This window comes from Leptosomus discolor, chromosome 3 (assembly GCF_034619465.1).
Source record: "Leptosomus discolor isolate bLepDis1 chromosome 3, bLepDis1.hap2, whole genome shotgun sequence".
Classification (NCBI taxonomy): Eukaryota; Metazoa; Chordata; class Aves; order Leptosomiformes; family Leptosomidae; genus Leptosomus; species Leptosomus discolor.
In genome coordinates, this window is record NC_141393.1 from 19,447,272 (window position 1) to 19,462,811 (window position 15,540).

The 15,540-nt window shown below is 36.2% G+C and overlaps 1 protein-coding gene across 3 annotated transcripts in view; it reads left to right on the top strand.

The window, feature by feature from the left end:
• TTC7B (tetratricopeptide repeat domain 7B) overlaps window positions 1-15,540 on the top strand; it is a 153,174-nt gene that overhangs the window by 34,379 nt on the left and 103,255 nt on the right. For all 3 annotated transcript variants that reach the window (XM_086463592.1, XM_086463593.1, XM_086463594.1), the window contains 2 exons: window positions 2,872-3,002; window positions 5,125-5,246. In XM_086463592.1, the coding sequence (XP_086319718.1) occupies window positions 2,872-3,002; window positions 5,125-5,246 (253 nt within the window). The remainder of the gene's footprint in view (window positions 1-2,871; window positions 3,003-5,124; window positions 5,247-15,540) is intronic.

Here is a 15,540-nt window from a genome sequence, read left to right on the forward strand (position 1 = left end):
GGGAGGAGTGATCGATTTACCAACTACCTGGTACTTTCAGTTATTTGACAGTTTTATTGCGGCTCATTTATTGCATTATATGGTCACTCCTAAGTCTGAGTTTGAAGGTGTTTGTGTAGGACACTGCAAACTTTCTATCCAGCGTCAACCTGACATTTAGATCTTCCCACTGTACTCGGCACTGGTGAGGCCACACCTCGAATGCTGTGTGCAGTTTTGGGTCTCTCACAACAAGAAAGAAATTGAGGTGCTGCAGTGTGTCCAGAGAAGGGCAACGAAGGTGGTGAAGGGTCTGGAGAACAGGTCTTAGGAGGAGCGGCTGAGGGACCTGGGGTTGTTTGGTCTGGAGAAGAGGAGGCTGAGGGGAGACCTTATTGCTCTCTACAGCTGCCTGAAAGGAGGTTGTAGTGAGGTGGGGGTCGGTCTCTTCTCCCAAGTAACAAGTGATAGGATGAGAGGAAATGGCCTCAGGTTGTGCCAGGGGAGGTTTAGATTGAACATTAGGAGAAATCTCTTTACTGAAAGAGTGGTCAAACATTGGAACAGGCTGCCCAGGGCAGTGGTGGAGCCACCATCCCTGGAGGTATTTAAAAGAGGTGTAGATGTGGCACTTAGGAAGGTGGTTTAGTGGTGAGCTTGGCAGTGCTAGGTTAATGGTTGGACTTGATGATCTTCAAGGTCTTTTCCAACCTAAATGATTCTGTGATTCTATCTTCTTATCAGAAGGTCCGTTCAGCCTACTGCAGTAACAGGCTAGCTGACCTTTTTCCATAGTTTAATCCTGCTGCTTTTGGGTCTATACTTACAGTTAGCACAAAACCCTCTTGGATATTTGCTGTTTTATTGACAAATTGAAAGAAAGCAGATTAGCATACATACTCTAGAATATTTTAAAATATTGTTAATTTTTAGAGGTATGTTAGGTGAAAACCGCATCATGTCAGAAAGGTCCAGTGTCTATTGTAATCAGATGGAGCAGGTTTTTAAGAGAAAGACTACTTGAGTGTTTGCTGTGCTTTAGGAATATGTAGGTTTTTGGAAAGTGTATTGAATTCTATTTTGTCTTTAGCAGAGCAGTTAGTACTGGAGTCAGGATTTTGCCTTAACTGGATGTATAGCTAGCAAATAGAGCTGTAGGATATATGTTGTTAATACTGGTAAAAGGATGGATTGGAGGGTAAAGGTGGCCAACAAACTGATACAGAATTAAGGCATCCTCTCAAGCCAGAAATATGGCTTGGTATTTTTTATGAGTTATACTTCTACAGGGAGATATTGAAACTTAATAGATGTTTTAAAAGAATCTGGAGGTCACAAATATGGCATAATTTTGAGTTTTTCAGTAAATAAACTCCAGATTCGATGGTTGTGTTTTCCCACATTGTTTTAGTGAGAAAACTATTGTAATTCCAAAGAAACATACTGTCTCTACCTTACAGTATTGATGGAGAGAAATCCTTTGATAAACTATTCTCCAAACTGGGATTTTGTACTATGTGGCATTCTACAGACTTCTGCCCAATGTATAATTATGTGTGGTGGTGATGTTTTTGTTTTTAGTTTCTCCAGCAATGGGTTCTCAGAGCCTTGGATGAAGAATTGAGAATATGGTCATTAAATTATGAATTGTATTGATGTGAGAGCAGTTGAAGGCACTTTAGGATCAGCATTTACTGCTGACAAGCTGGAAGAATGACCTGAAGTAGATCTCTTAAGAACATGTGAAAAGTGCTACACTTCAATATTTACTTCAATAATTATTCAAATAATTATTCAAATAAAAAGTTTTGGCACAGTCAGTCAAGATAGAGATAACCAGTTGGAGAGTGTCCAGAGGGAGATAAAACTGATTAACTGTCAAGGAAGCATGAAAAGCGAAATGAGTGACAATTGATATTCTTTGTTGCAAGCATGTCTCTCTCTCTAGATAAACATTGTAAAAATATTTTGTAAAGAAAGGAATAATCTCTCTGTGAAGAAGACTAGGAGTAATTAATCTAGGGAGGGAAGTCTAGACATTAGAAAGAAATACTGATTGTGAGAATAGTTGAGCTCTATAGTAATTTGGGTAGGAAGGCCAAGGCATCCCTATTGTCTTTTAAGAACAGGTTAGACAAGTGTCCGGGGTTTGTTGATTCCTTGGGCAGATAAATGGATTAGTATTCTTGCGGTCCTTTCCAACTGTTTTCTCTAATTATCTTGACAATAACTGTACTAGAAGTGGCTTGTGTAGGAGATAGCATAGGTTAGTAAGAGTTGTTGGGTTTTTATTTTAGACAAGGAAAGACTTTTTTTTTTTCCCTTGAAAGCATCAAATAATGTACTTGTTGGGTAAGTCCTGAGAGGAAAAGACTTTCGTGCCTTGATGAGAGGCACGTCTTACAAAATTTAAATACAAACATTACACTTCCTAACCTCTTACATTTTTGAAAATGTAATTGTTTTATAGGTGCTTGTGCCTTGCACAGTTACTAAGTTTAGTATTACCTTGAGTGCCTTTCTTCACCATCTCTTGGTTTCTATGATCACTCTGGAAAAGTGAAGACAATATATTCAGTAATTTAAAACTGGTATAGGAAGACACCAGGCACTTTTGTGGTAGACTGTCATTATGTCTTTTAAGTAAAAAATGCTTTAATAAAAATTGCTGCTTCTGGTTTTATGATCGTTAAGGAGTTGTCACTGTTATTGATGTATTTACTAGTGTCTATATCAGAGGACCATGCCTTCGTAAGTTCTTAGTAATTTTTTTTTTTCGTTTCTTTGTTTCTTCTCCTGACCAAAGGGGCTTAGCCTGGACTGGTTTTTAGCTATAGTATTATATAACATTGGTTTTTAATGCTTCGTTTGACTTCCTCCCCCAACCCCCAGGACTCTGTCTTGAGAAGTTGCCAATTTCTTCTTCGGCTAGCAACCTCCATGTGGACCGTGAACAAGAAATTGTTACATGCTATGAGAAGGCTGGGGATATTGCTCTTCTGTACCTTCAGGAGATAGAAAGGGTAAGCTGGGATGGTTTGCTTAATTGAAGAATTGCATTGCTCGTCTTTCATTGATGTGGTGTTACCAACATTTTGGTGACTCAACTAAAAGATGACTTCAATGCACACTTACAATTGGACATTAAATTAGTGTACCTTAATGGATATTTGGTAGCTGTCCTTCTGACTGTTGTCTCATTCTGACCTCTTAGTGCTAGTGATCTAAAAAGGGACGGAACTTCTGTGTGACCTGCTCTAGGCTAACATGCTTTGGTGGGGGTGTTGGACTAGATGATCTCCAGAGATCCCTTCCAACTCCTGCTATTCTGTGATTCTGTGAAGATGCTGACCTGTGGCCTCTTATTGCCCTGTGGTATTTCGTTTATGAACATGGGATTATGGTGTCTTTCAAACACGCATGTTGGAATATTTACATGTTATTTATATAATTACTAGCTTTTCAGATAATGCTTGAAAGTATTTCAATTCAAAAAGAAGCTAGGAAGATTGAAAATTGATCTTTTTGATGTTTATTTGGAGCTAATAACTCTTAAATCCTCTTTATAAAACTACTTGAAGGGAGGAATTCTGAAATAACGTTGTACCTGTCGGCAAGACACTTGACGTGTCAGTGGCGTGTCCAGAATAGTAACTGAAAGAGTGGTTGTTTCAACTAGTAGGCACAATCCTGGGACAATGAAAAAATCATCAGATATCATAGCTAGATAAACATATGATTTTAAAATATAGAATAACTTCAGATAAATCTTAATAGTTCTATAAATTGGATCAGGACAAGGTTCTCGGACTTGATTGCCCGTTTGTCATTTTACCTCATTAATTTGCTACTCACTGTTTGTTTGAAACTACAGTTACTGTTAAAATCTGAGATATGCAGGAGACCTGGTTTTTTATTGATGAAAGCTGATGATATCTGAGCTTCTTAATGCAATAAACACAAATATAACCTACAAACAGCTCTGTAGAATATTAGGCATGTTACTGTTTTCCTTTTTCCTCCCATTTTATAAGTTACGGATTATGAATTACAGAAAGTTAAAGTTAGGCTTTTTATTTGTAAAGAGCATAACACTTCATGATTTAAAAGCTTCAGGATTTATCTGAATTTAAAGGGATACACAGGCTCTCTTATTTCCTCCTCTTGTTTTCATTTACCCCATTAACCTTGCCTTCTGTTTCTTACCACTTCGCAGAAACCCTTCAAGTGTTACACATTTTTTTAAAGAAATGAAAATTTGTGGTACCCTTTGTCATTTTGTTTAGACTTCGAGATTTGTCTGGACAAAATACAACACACTTAGGGCTCTATTCTTTGGCTTGTGAATACTATTAGAATGAAGCAAGCTGGCAGCATCAATCCGACCCTGTTTTTCAGACCTGTTGCTTACAAGCCTCAGGCCTGTCATTTGATGGTTGTCTTTGAAGGGCTTACTAGATACAGTTAGAGTCAAATAAGCATAAGCAAGGGGAAGGAAAACTTCGATGTGGTGGGGGAAATAAAAGCAATTCACACTGTTTTTTAAATACATACACATTTTTATTTTCTGAGGGTTTTTTGTTTTAGGGTTTTTTTGTTGTTATTGTCTTTTAGTGGCTGGTAGACTGTGTGTGGTGAATATGAAGGCAAATGAAAGCTGATAGCTCTCCATTTTGAAACAGCATTTTTAATGTTGATGTAATACAAATTAAGTTATTTCTAAATTGTTTTTTGGAAATCACTCTGGAGATCAGTTTTAATCTTCTTACTGCTTTCTGCAGCAGTCTTTCCTGACCTAACAGGGGTTTACATTTTGAATACCATTACCTCCTGCTACTGAATAAGGTTGCAAGTATGCTTTTTCATATACTTCTTTTTTGTATAACATTCTTCACAAAAATTTCTGAAAAAGTATTATAAAGTTTTTCTTAATGGCATTTCTGCTTGTTGAAGAAATTACCTTTAAGGCTAAATTTATATTTGGGTGGGAATGGAGTTAAGGATAGAAATATTCTACTAGCCACCGCCTACAAATGAAAAAGATTTCTCCAACATTAAGTATTAGCTTCTGTCTAGAAGCCCACGAAACTTGATTTCTATTTCTTTTTCTAAATACTTTTTTCCCTTTTGCTTTTTTTCTCTTAGATAATTAATGCCAATATACAAAACAGAAGCCCCAAGCCGGGGCCCACTGTGCATGAGCAAGAACTCGGGTTTTTTCTGGAAACAGGACTTCAAAGAGCACATGTTTTATATTTCAAGAATGGGTAAGATTTGGTTCTAATTTTTTGTGTTTGCTTTTTTGTTTAGGTTTTTGTATTTGTGATCTAACTGGGCATCGTCATTTTTGGCAATTGTGGATTGTGTAATCGTGAGGCATCTTATTAATAAAGTAGTAACATTTTGGTTTCAATAGTAAGGCTGACCATATTGTACTTTTTTCCATATTGTAAAAACGTTTAATCAAAGTCTATTAAACAGAAAGCATTTTATATTTTTACTTACTAAATGTAAGAACTTAAAATACCTTAAAGTTGAAATTTCTTTTACTTTATTACTAGACACTGTTAGAAAGTGCTTGACAACATATTGAAACTCTTGATTTTTGTAATTTTGATTTTGTGATTTTTTTCCAAATCTCTTCAGTTATCACTTATTTTAACATTATGCTGCAGGATATATGTGCATGAAGATCAACAGTATGTATACAAGTATATGATCTCTATTGTACCTGCTCTATAGATACTTTTAGATCCTACTTTTAGATTCTGCATGGGAGTTCCTTTATAATTTATTTTAAATAAGGCTTCCCTTAAAAGCCTAAAAATAAATTCAGATATCACAGAAAATGAAAAAAGGAATACAACTCTTCATTTATAAGAGCTTCAAAACTTGGCACAAATGGTTTTTAAGTACATTTCTGACATTTGTTGTTAAAATCTTATTTCACTAGGAAAATGTGGTTTGATTGAAATATTGGAACTCTTGATAGGGCTACTGTTTTGTACCAAAAATGTTTCTCTTTTTTTTTCGAATACATAAATAAGATATGAAGGGAAATCATACAGTGTCTGTAAAGAGTTCGAGATTTTAATTTACTGATGGTAGGGTGACAAAAAGCTGTCCAAGTTTTCAAACTGTTCAGGGATTTCAGCATGGAAATGATCACTTAGCTTTTGAAATCTCATTTTTAAAGTAATGAAGCAGTGCTGCAATTACATGTGATCTGTGAGTTACATTTTAGTTCTGTTTTCATCACTTAATTGCAGGAGGAATGGAATGTTCTGAAAGTTAATTTTTTTCATTTACCAGAGCTAAAAATAAAATTTCTTTTTTTCATGCCTGCACAGAAGATAAATAAAATACAGTTATTGAAAGAATCCCAGTGGCGATGATGGTTAAGAATAAGCTAAAAATTCCACATTTTGAAGAATTTTGAAGGCCAGAAATGGAAATGATCCATTTAATCTGATGTGTCATGCATAAAAGCAATCATCAGTAGACGTAGCAGATTAAGATTAATTAAGAAAACAAAAACCAACTGGACAAAGGTTGTGTAGTGGGTCATTAAGGAACGTCCAGCCCATAGGTCTGGTAACAGGTTGATTGTACTCCATGTACACTTTAGTCACAGTGAAGCTGTTGGTGTACTTGTTAACTCCTACATAAGCGTGGTGTTTTTTGCAGCCTTTAGTACAATGGTCACTTGAAGTTTACAAGCTAATGACATGTTATGTATTTAATCTTAAATTTATTCTTCCAATTTCATTGACCAGGGCTACTTTATTTTTTTGTGGTATGAGAGGAAGCAAGGTGTTAGGAAAAAGAGCTATGCTGATCAATATTTTACATATTTTACATATTCCTGCCATTATATCCTTTAGTTTCCTTTCTTAATTTAGAGCCAATCCCAATCCTTTCAAGGTTTCCTAATATGAACGTTGTTCCAGGCTGCTAGTTATGTTGCTGCTCCCTCCTTTTTTTTTTTTTTCAAAGTTTTGAGCTTGGGTTTATCAGAACTGAAACCAACTTTAGATACTTACTTTTCTAATAGGGACAAATTTATAGCTTGCTTTTTAATGCATTTATTTTGAGGGTGCTTTGCTTGGTTTTTACATTTGTCGTTCCTCCTGATATTAGATTTACAGAAATTAGATACAAGATCTTTCCATTAAACTTTGCAGCATACTTCAAGTCTGAATTTAATCTAAAATTGTGAAGATTATATGAACATTTTCAAGGAGAGGAAATGTAGATACCCTTAATATAGGCAGTTTAGAAATAGAAACATTTCTTTTAAATAAACCTTTTTCGAATTGAAGCTGTAGATGTTAAAAGGGCTTCAATCCTGTGGAGGAGGCAGGGAGTCACAAGAGTTTAACTGTTTGTCAGTGATAGGGTAGAAGAAGAGGAAAAGTGTGCCTGTCTGCTTTTGCGGGCAGACTAAATCTGCTATTCATATTGCAGTGCAGTGGAGTCTCTTATTTGTGTATGTTCATGAAGTAAGGCTGACACTCAGAAGAATCAAATCTGAGAAGTTCCCTTCTCCAGACTGTAACCTGGCATTGGTTTGAGTCAGTTCAAATGTTATCCTGTCACTAGCATAGTGGCTGTAGTAGTTTATGCATTAGAGCATGCTTAAAGATCTGAGTAGATGTTTATGGATTTTTTGCTGAGTTCCTTAGAGTTTAGTTCCACTTCAATAAGTACTAATAAACATCTCTCAAAATCTGCTGGAGAATGGAATTTCTCTGAAGTGCCTTTGCTATAGAGTGGGTTTTTGTAACTGTTGCATATCTAGAGGTCAGTTGGCTAATCACTGCTTTTAATTACACTTCTTCCACTAGAAGTGGGAGCATTATTTCTGTGCGTGTTGTGTCAGTTACCAACTAGAAAAGAAAATAAGATAACTTTTATACTAGCTGGAAGAGCATAATTTTAGCAGTAACATAGGTAGTATTGCTGCCTACGCAGAAAGCTGGTTGATCCACTTTAAATTTCCTCTGTGTTCACTGTACAGAGATTTTCTTCTAAGCTAAGAAATCAAGTTTTGGAGAGGACTAAGTGACTATCTTTCAGGTATGCGTTATCTTGTATGAAAGACTAGGAAGTGTTTGAAGCTGAACTTAGCCTAACTGCTAAGTGCTGGCAGTTTGAAAATACATGGAAAAGAAATTATCTAAAAAAAAAAAAAAAAGTATTAAAGGGGCGATAGTTTGAACAGAAGAATGTTATTTTAGTGCTCTATTAAGACACAAATCTTCAGATTTAATGTTTTCTTCCAAAGCGTGGAGAATTTAACTGAAGAATCAAACTATATACACATTTTTCACTTGGGAGCAGAGAAACATTTCAGCTTCGAAATGAGTAACAAAGTAGTTGAAGAAGCTGTTCTAAAACTTAAAGTAGGGTTTATGTGCTTTTTAAAACACGTTCTGAGATGTGTAACTTCAAATGTCTTTCAGGCTGATTATGCAACTTCTATTTAGTCTAGTTGTAATTTCAGATTGAAAGAGTTCCAAGTCCTGATGTTGTTCCAAGAAAAGCTATGAGCACAGGAACTTTGACATTAGTACTTTAACATAGCTATTTTCAAGTTAGATGCCCCTGAGAGAGAAAGGACAGCAGTATGTGTACCCAGTAATTCTATCGTAGTATTTGCTTTGTATTCATGTTATGAGATAAACAAGACAAATTGTAAATGGCTTTTATTTTTGAGGTAGCAGTGTTGAGAAATATACTGGAAGTGTATGCTTTTAAAGCAAAAGAGCTTCCTGGTTAATGTCTAAGATAGGTGGCCAGGTGGCTGCCGTGTGAAAATCAGACTTCGCTAGCTTTCAGAGCTCTTTTTTTTTGGCTTCTCCTACATTTCACATCCTCTCCAAGGATATTGCTCTGTCAGAGTCCAGGATCCAGACTGCAGTTTGGTCTAATCTCCATCATGGTTCACATGCTGAATCAGACCCCGAGGAGCCTCGGTCAGGTCGGTACCCCTCACGATACCATTGCGTGTGCTGACACAAGTGCAGTGAAACATACCTTCCCAGTTTTCTCCATGAAGTTGTTTCTCAAAGACTGTTTTTCTCTCAATAGAAAATTAACTCCCCAAAACCCAAACCAAAACAGAAAAACTCAACCAGCTTTTCTGTATGTAATTGATTTTTTTTATTGGCTTAAAAATGTTTGACAAGCACAACAACAACAACAAAACCCCAACTCCTTAGAGTTACTGGTGTTTAGGACTTGTCTATATAGAAATTGTTTATTTTATCTATTTTTATTTTTCCACCATAGCATAAATAGGAATAGCACAGGAATATAGCTGTCACATTGGCAAGTGAGGGACAGTGGATTGAAGCCAATCCATAAGTGCTTCTGTTGCACATGTATACCTATAGGGTGCTCACAGCTGGAGATTTTAAGTGATGAAATCCATAAGAGAAGGGTTTATGTAAATGCTTTCCATAAATGCACATCAAGACACTGTATGACCATCGATCCACTGTATTAGAATACTGTGTTAGCTACCCATCACTCTCTGAATCTGTTGAGACCTTGTTGCATATGCTACATCAGTCTCGAAACAAATTGGTCATTAAGTAAAGAAGAGAAAGTAAGATGAAATTAAAAAAACCATTGAAATCTTATGAAGTATTGTGTTCTTTATATGTGAGATATCACTGCTGTATTGGAAAGTAAACAAAATTACTTCTGTTGCAGTTTTCAAAATGACTTTGTCCTGGAACTGCTTTCATGTTTGTGTGATTATGAAACTAAGGCAGAACATATTCAAGATAGAGACAAAAATCACTGTTTTGTGATTGCTAACAAAAGTGAGTTTTCAAAGGATACTTTATTATCCGTAATATCAGGTGCTTTCCTCATCCTTATTTAAGATACTGTTCTTACTCTGTTAGTTTTCATTGGAAGAACAGAATATATTCAAATGCGAGGGGAAATTATTATTCCCTGAGATACTCAGATAAAATCATCCATCAAGAATGCCTTCTCTTTCAGTCCTTGTTGTGCGTTTATTGCTCAGAATTGTGTCTTAACTTCAGGAGCTTAAAATAAGAGGACTAAGGTGGATATAAACATAAAGGAATCACTTTTATTCAAAATTATCTCAAATAACTTTTGTAATAATTGGTTATACAAAGCACACTGAAAGAGTAATATAGTATCTGAGTTGATGTTGAATTTTGATCATTTTAATAATTTGCAGTTGGAGTTCTGACTCTAGCTCACTTTTTCCAAGAAGATTCTAAGCATTTTTTAGCCCATGTACTGCAAGTTTTGCTGACAATGGCTGTTGCTCGTATTTGCAGGCATCAAATTCAAGGTTTTGGTTTTATGTTGTGTTGTGATGGGCAGCAAACAAAATAGTATTAGATCGTTAAATTGGGGAGGGAATATTTAGTGTGCTTCCCCTGCTCCCCCCCAAAACGCTTGCTTTACTGCTGTATTTAATGCTCTTGTTTTTATTTCCTTCTCTGGTTTTGGTATTGTTATGAAGAGCACTGCTTTGCATGCCAGGTACTACATGGCATGGCTATGCCAGAAGTTTTTCTTTATTTTTTTTCTTCTTTTTGTCCCTTCCCTTACAACTTGTAAGATAGGGATTCGTAGGATCATACAGGTTGAAAGGGACTCTGAGGGACCATCTGGACCAAAACCATGTTTGAAACATGGCTCAGAGCCTTGGCCAGTTGTTCTGCGTATCGCCAAAGACGGAGGTTCAAATTCTGATGAAGTTTGGGCCCTGGGTGTTTTGTGAACAATATTAATAAGATATATCACCTCAATGTGAGCTGAGTAACCTATAACTAATTAAGTCTTTTGAGTTTCTTTCTGTTAATACTGATTTTTCTCTAAAAGATGGTTAATTATTGTACCTGGATGATCGATATTTTCACCAAGAGAAAGATTGTGTTCTGTGAATGTAGCATTTGACCATTTCTGTTAAAGCTTAGTAATAGTTTAACATGGAGCTTTTTAGTATTTTGAATTACTGTTTACTAGTTACATTGGTTCTTTTTCATATTGAAATCATGATTTAGAATTGATTAAAAATGATGGAAGCTGCCAGTTTTAATGGTAGAAATGGTAATTGACCCTGTTAACTTCAAAAGGAGGAAATTAGAAGGTAGGAGAACTAATTGATGCTAGATTTCTTTATGATAGTAGTACAAAGTGATTTGCTAAGCATTAAGGTGAGTTTGCCAAGGAAAGAGTGCATGTATTTTGGTCACAGTAGTGATAAAGGAAACTGGCTCTTGGAAGAACTAGGAGGCTAATTCTGTACATACCTTTTAAAAAAACACAAAACACAAAAAACCAGAGGACAATTCATCTTTATTTTAACTAGTAATAACTATTCATTTTTGCAAAGAGTTACCAAATTACTGTTTGGCTCTTCAACACTGTCATCTTAAGCTGTAGGCAGTGCTGTAGCAATCAAGTTGTACCAGCATGTTTATGTATTAAAAAATCAGTGAACAACACTGGTACAGTTCTAAGAAAATTTGAATACCGTGCAGGTGTTTGAGGCTGTGTGTGTCTGTTTTCATTTGTTACTGAGATTAGAGGCATTTGAAAAATCATGAGTTCTTTCAAAGTATCTGTTACTCAAATTATTTCCTTGTCATTGGCCAAACAATTTACAAAGTTGTTTCTGATTTTTTTTTTTTTTTTAAGATAAAAAGCAGTATTAGACTGACCATGGTGAGTATTCACTGCTGTGAATACCTTGAAGACATAGTACAGAAATGCTGGCCACCAGTTGAAGCTTGAAAGGCAGGCAGGCTTCACGTGTATGTTTTCAGGTGAATACTGGAAAATTCCCCTTCCCACCTCCTGATTTCCACATTCTTTCCTTTTAAAATGTGTAACTGCCAGGATAATGGGTTATGCAGCTGGTTTACTGAGGAATGCTTGTAAATTTATTTTTGTTTGTGGACATGTAGGCATTTTTGGTGTTTGACTGAAATAGTTTTGTTTGGGTTTGGTACACTCCTTAGATCTGACCTTTTCTGCCTCCCAAATTCTCCTTCAAACGCTGGCCCACTGTCCCAAATGACCTTTTTCTGAACTCCCATTTGATACACTGTTTTAAGCATGAGAAGGTGAAAGTTATACTTCCTTCTCTTGGTATAAGGTAATGCCCTTCCATGTTTTTCACTCCTGTGCATAAGTATAGTGCATATGTGTAAATCATTTTGACAAAGTTTCTGTGCCTTTCTCTTTACCCAATCCCCATGTTACTGCAGCATGGGTATTTTAAAACAGAATTTCTTTGGAAACAAGTAGCTTCTCAGAGGTTGCATTCAGACAGACACACGTCTGTTAAGCAACTCAGCAGTGATCTCATCTCATTTACTTCACTGTGGTACTGGCAGGATGTTTTATAGAGGTGGTCTTATGTTCTTCCTGAAAGAAGTGCTGCTGTAAGCCTCATGCTTAGGAATGCTGCGTGGATTCTTACCCGCAATGAAAGAACAGAGGAGGGGTACAAAGAAAGGTGATTACTAATAAATATTCTGCTTATATATTTTGAAGTATTTGCACAGGCTTTTCTTTCCAGAAAGTGTTGCCCCTGTTTGTATATACAGCTCACAATTCGTGTGTTGTCTATAGTATGAATTTGGAGAGTTTTGGCTCTCTTCCCTGCCTTTCCCCAAGTTAATGTATTCAAATACATTGAACACTGGTTCATGGTTAATTTGAAGAGTGTAAAAATAAAAGGCAGCTTAGTAAGCAATTTCAGAATTGCCATTGTGTGCAAAAGAGAAAAGGAAGTCTGGCCCTCTATTCTACTTTGTTTTAGTGTGGCAGCCTGATAGCAAATACAAGAGTGGCAATAAAAGGACAAAACTCTTTATTAACTATACTTCATTGCAAGGGTGGCTCTCTGTTCCTCTCCCCATTTCTCTTTTTCGGTGTCACTATTGGGAGGGCTGAACCACATGCAGTGCTCAGGGTTTGGCCTTGTTTGGTTTTGCTCAGCACTGTCTCAGGTTAAATATTTGATCTGTTGCTTCAGATTAGCTCTTTGGGTTCTGTCAAATGTTACACTTCTGTTGATGTATCCCAGCTCTTTTGTTGCTGCCTAAAATCTTGCATCTTATCAGAGTATCGTTCGTTTGTGGTTTCTGCTGCTGATTTCTGACCTTTGAATCTTTAAGACAGGTTGTAGAACTACGCCCATGTTGGTCACTGCTGGAGTTCTCCATGCTTTTGTCATGCTTGATACTAAACTGAGTGGCCTCCTAGGTCTTCAGTTTGGTATTCTAAACAAAATCACTGTTGGTGTTGCACATTTTTTCTTCTAGTTCTCCAGCAGTTTTTCTATTTTAAATACAGGTAAAATAACTATAAAGTTTATGACCATACAAATTGACTGATGTGTAATACAATATTAAATTTTTCCCAAAGTAAATCCTGTTTACTTTATTCCCTACATTAACATATTTCTTTAGTAAAACTTTCTAGCATGTTTAGCATTTTTTTCTTGTGGATTCAAGAATGGGCTTTTTTTGTTTATGATTTTCTTTGGCACCTTCTTAGTCTACCCCCATTTCTTCCTTTGACTAGATCTCTGCTTGAAAGGAGAAACTTGCAAAAAAAAAAAAGTAGGAGCTACAGGGCAAGACATCTAATGCACTCTGTCTCCAGTAACTGGAGAAGTCCTTTTGTGAATCTGGTCTTTGTGCCTTGATAGGTGAATCTGGTACTTAGTGTATACACACACATATATACGTGTATACACACACATATATACATGTATATAGTGCGTTGTACATACGCACATGAAAGAACATTCTGAGGAGGAGGTGAGGTGATGGTGTCAAGAGAAGTAGTAAGCAAAATGTGTAGCATCCTGACACTAAAGCGGAGTTACCTGCTCTCATCTTCCCCGTGCCTACACTCCTGGCATGCATTTTTCTTGTTTGCTTTTTGCTGGTTCAGGTGCTTGTTTGGCTCTTCTGTGGAGTCATTTCATTCTTCAAAACAACAGAAAACAAACAGCAAAGAAATTACAGCTTTCTGTCATTTTAATGAGATGAATTGGTCCATTGGAAGGTGTGATAATGGCTGGTGTGGCTGTGAGAAAAGAGATAGGACCATGCAAGTGAGAATAGGAAGATGTGAAGAAGGAAGAATAGTGGAAAAAGAGAACAAACACCAAGAGGAGAGGAGGAGACCTTCCTCTTTCAGTAGTGAACCATTAGATAGACTTAGCTACCAGTAGAACTGCAGTCTAGGCAGTAACTGTTTTCATTTTGAGTGCATGAATGCAAGAATTGCTGCTTGATTGGACTGTTTCAAATACTTGGGCTTGTGTAGCTGTAATAGCATACTGAAGATCTTTCATTTATAAGCCCAAACATCAATCAAGAACCTTCAGGCATCAAGCGAACATGATCTTCTGTGTTGAATTTGAGATACCTGGGATTTTTCTTTCTGCATGAGTTAACAATGGGTAAAATGAGAAGAGTATAATTTTTCTTTAATTTTTTTTTAAGTGTGCTTAAAGAGAGTAGTTTAGATTCTGGCAGGAAGTAAAGGATTTTCTACATGTAATTCAGAAAGTAATACCAAGTGATAATCAATATTTTGTGGAAATTATACAGTATGGTGAGAATATTCAAAATGTGAAAAGAAGAGAGGGAAACCTGAGAGGGAAAACCAGAACTGTCTGAAGTTGCAACTGTGTTGCCTTTTGGAGATAGATATCTAAACCTTACCAGGATGTTTGCTTGAGGTGGCTTGGATTATATTAGATCCATCATTTTTCTAATTGTGGATAAAATTTTGCTCCCCATGCCCCCCTCCTTAAACCTGAGGGAAAACAGACACAGACATTAGTCACAACCATCTGAAGCATCATCAATTGTGCAGAAGACTTAGCCTTGTCCATTTGCTTAGACCTTTAATAAAGTTATTGTAGAAATCCATAGAATTTCAGTCCTTTTTAATTTTAGGTTTTTTTAACTTGTCTTTGTAGGGCCGTATAAAGCAACTGCTCTAGTATGGCATGCCTCAGTAGTAGGATGTTGTTCTGTTACTGCCAGAGTCAATCTCTTGATTTGTCAAATTTCTTGCTTTTTGCTTATGTAGAAACTTGATTCGATGTAAAATAATTTCTGGTCTTAATACTGTGTAAATTACTCTTAATCAGCCAAAAGTTATTAGCTAGAGTGTGTGGATTTAAATCATTGTTACATTTTTTTGGTAAACAAAATTACTGAAATGCTGCTGTTCTGATCAGCATGTGTTTCAAGAGCTTTGCCTGCCCTTACTCCTTCCCTTTAAAACAAAATTTTCTTTGCTATTTGAATTCTTGGGAGAAAACCCCAGACTTTAAAACTCAAAAAATACCACTGAGTTACTAAACATTGCATTTATTTTTCTGTATATAAATAGAGTGAGAAAGAGAGAGAGAGAGAAGGAGTGAATACTTGTGTTTGGGAATTGGTTGCAATTCCAAAAGCAATTTCTGTTTCATCACCTTGGTTGAGCAATCTAGATCTCATTGTTCTTGGTTTCTCTCCTTTCAAA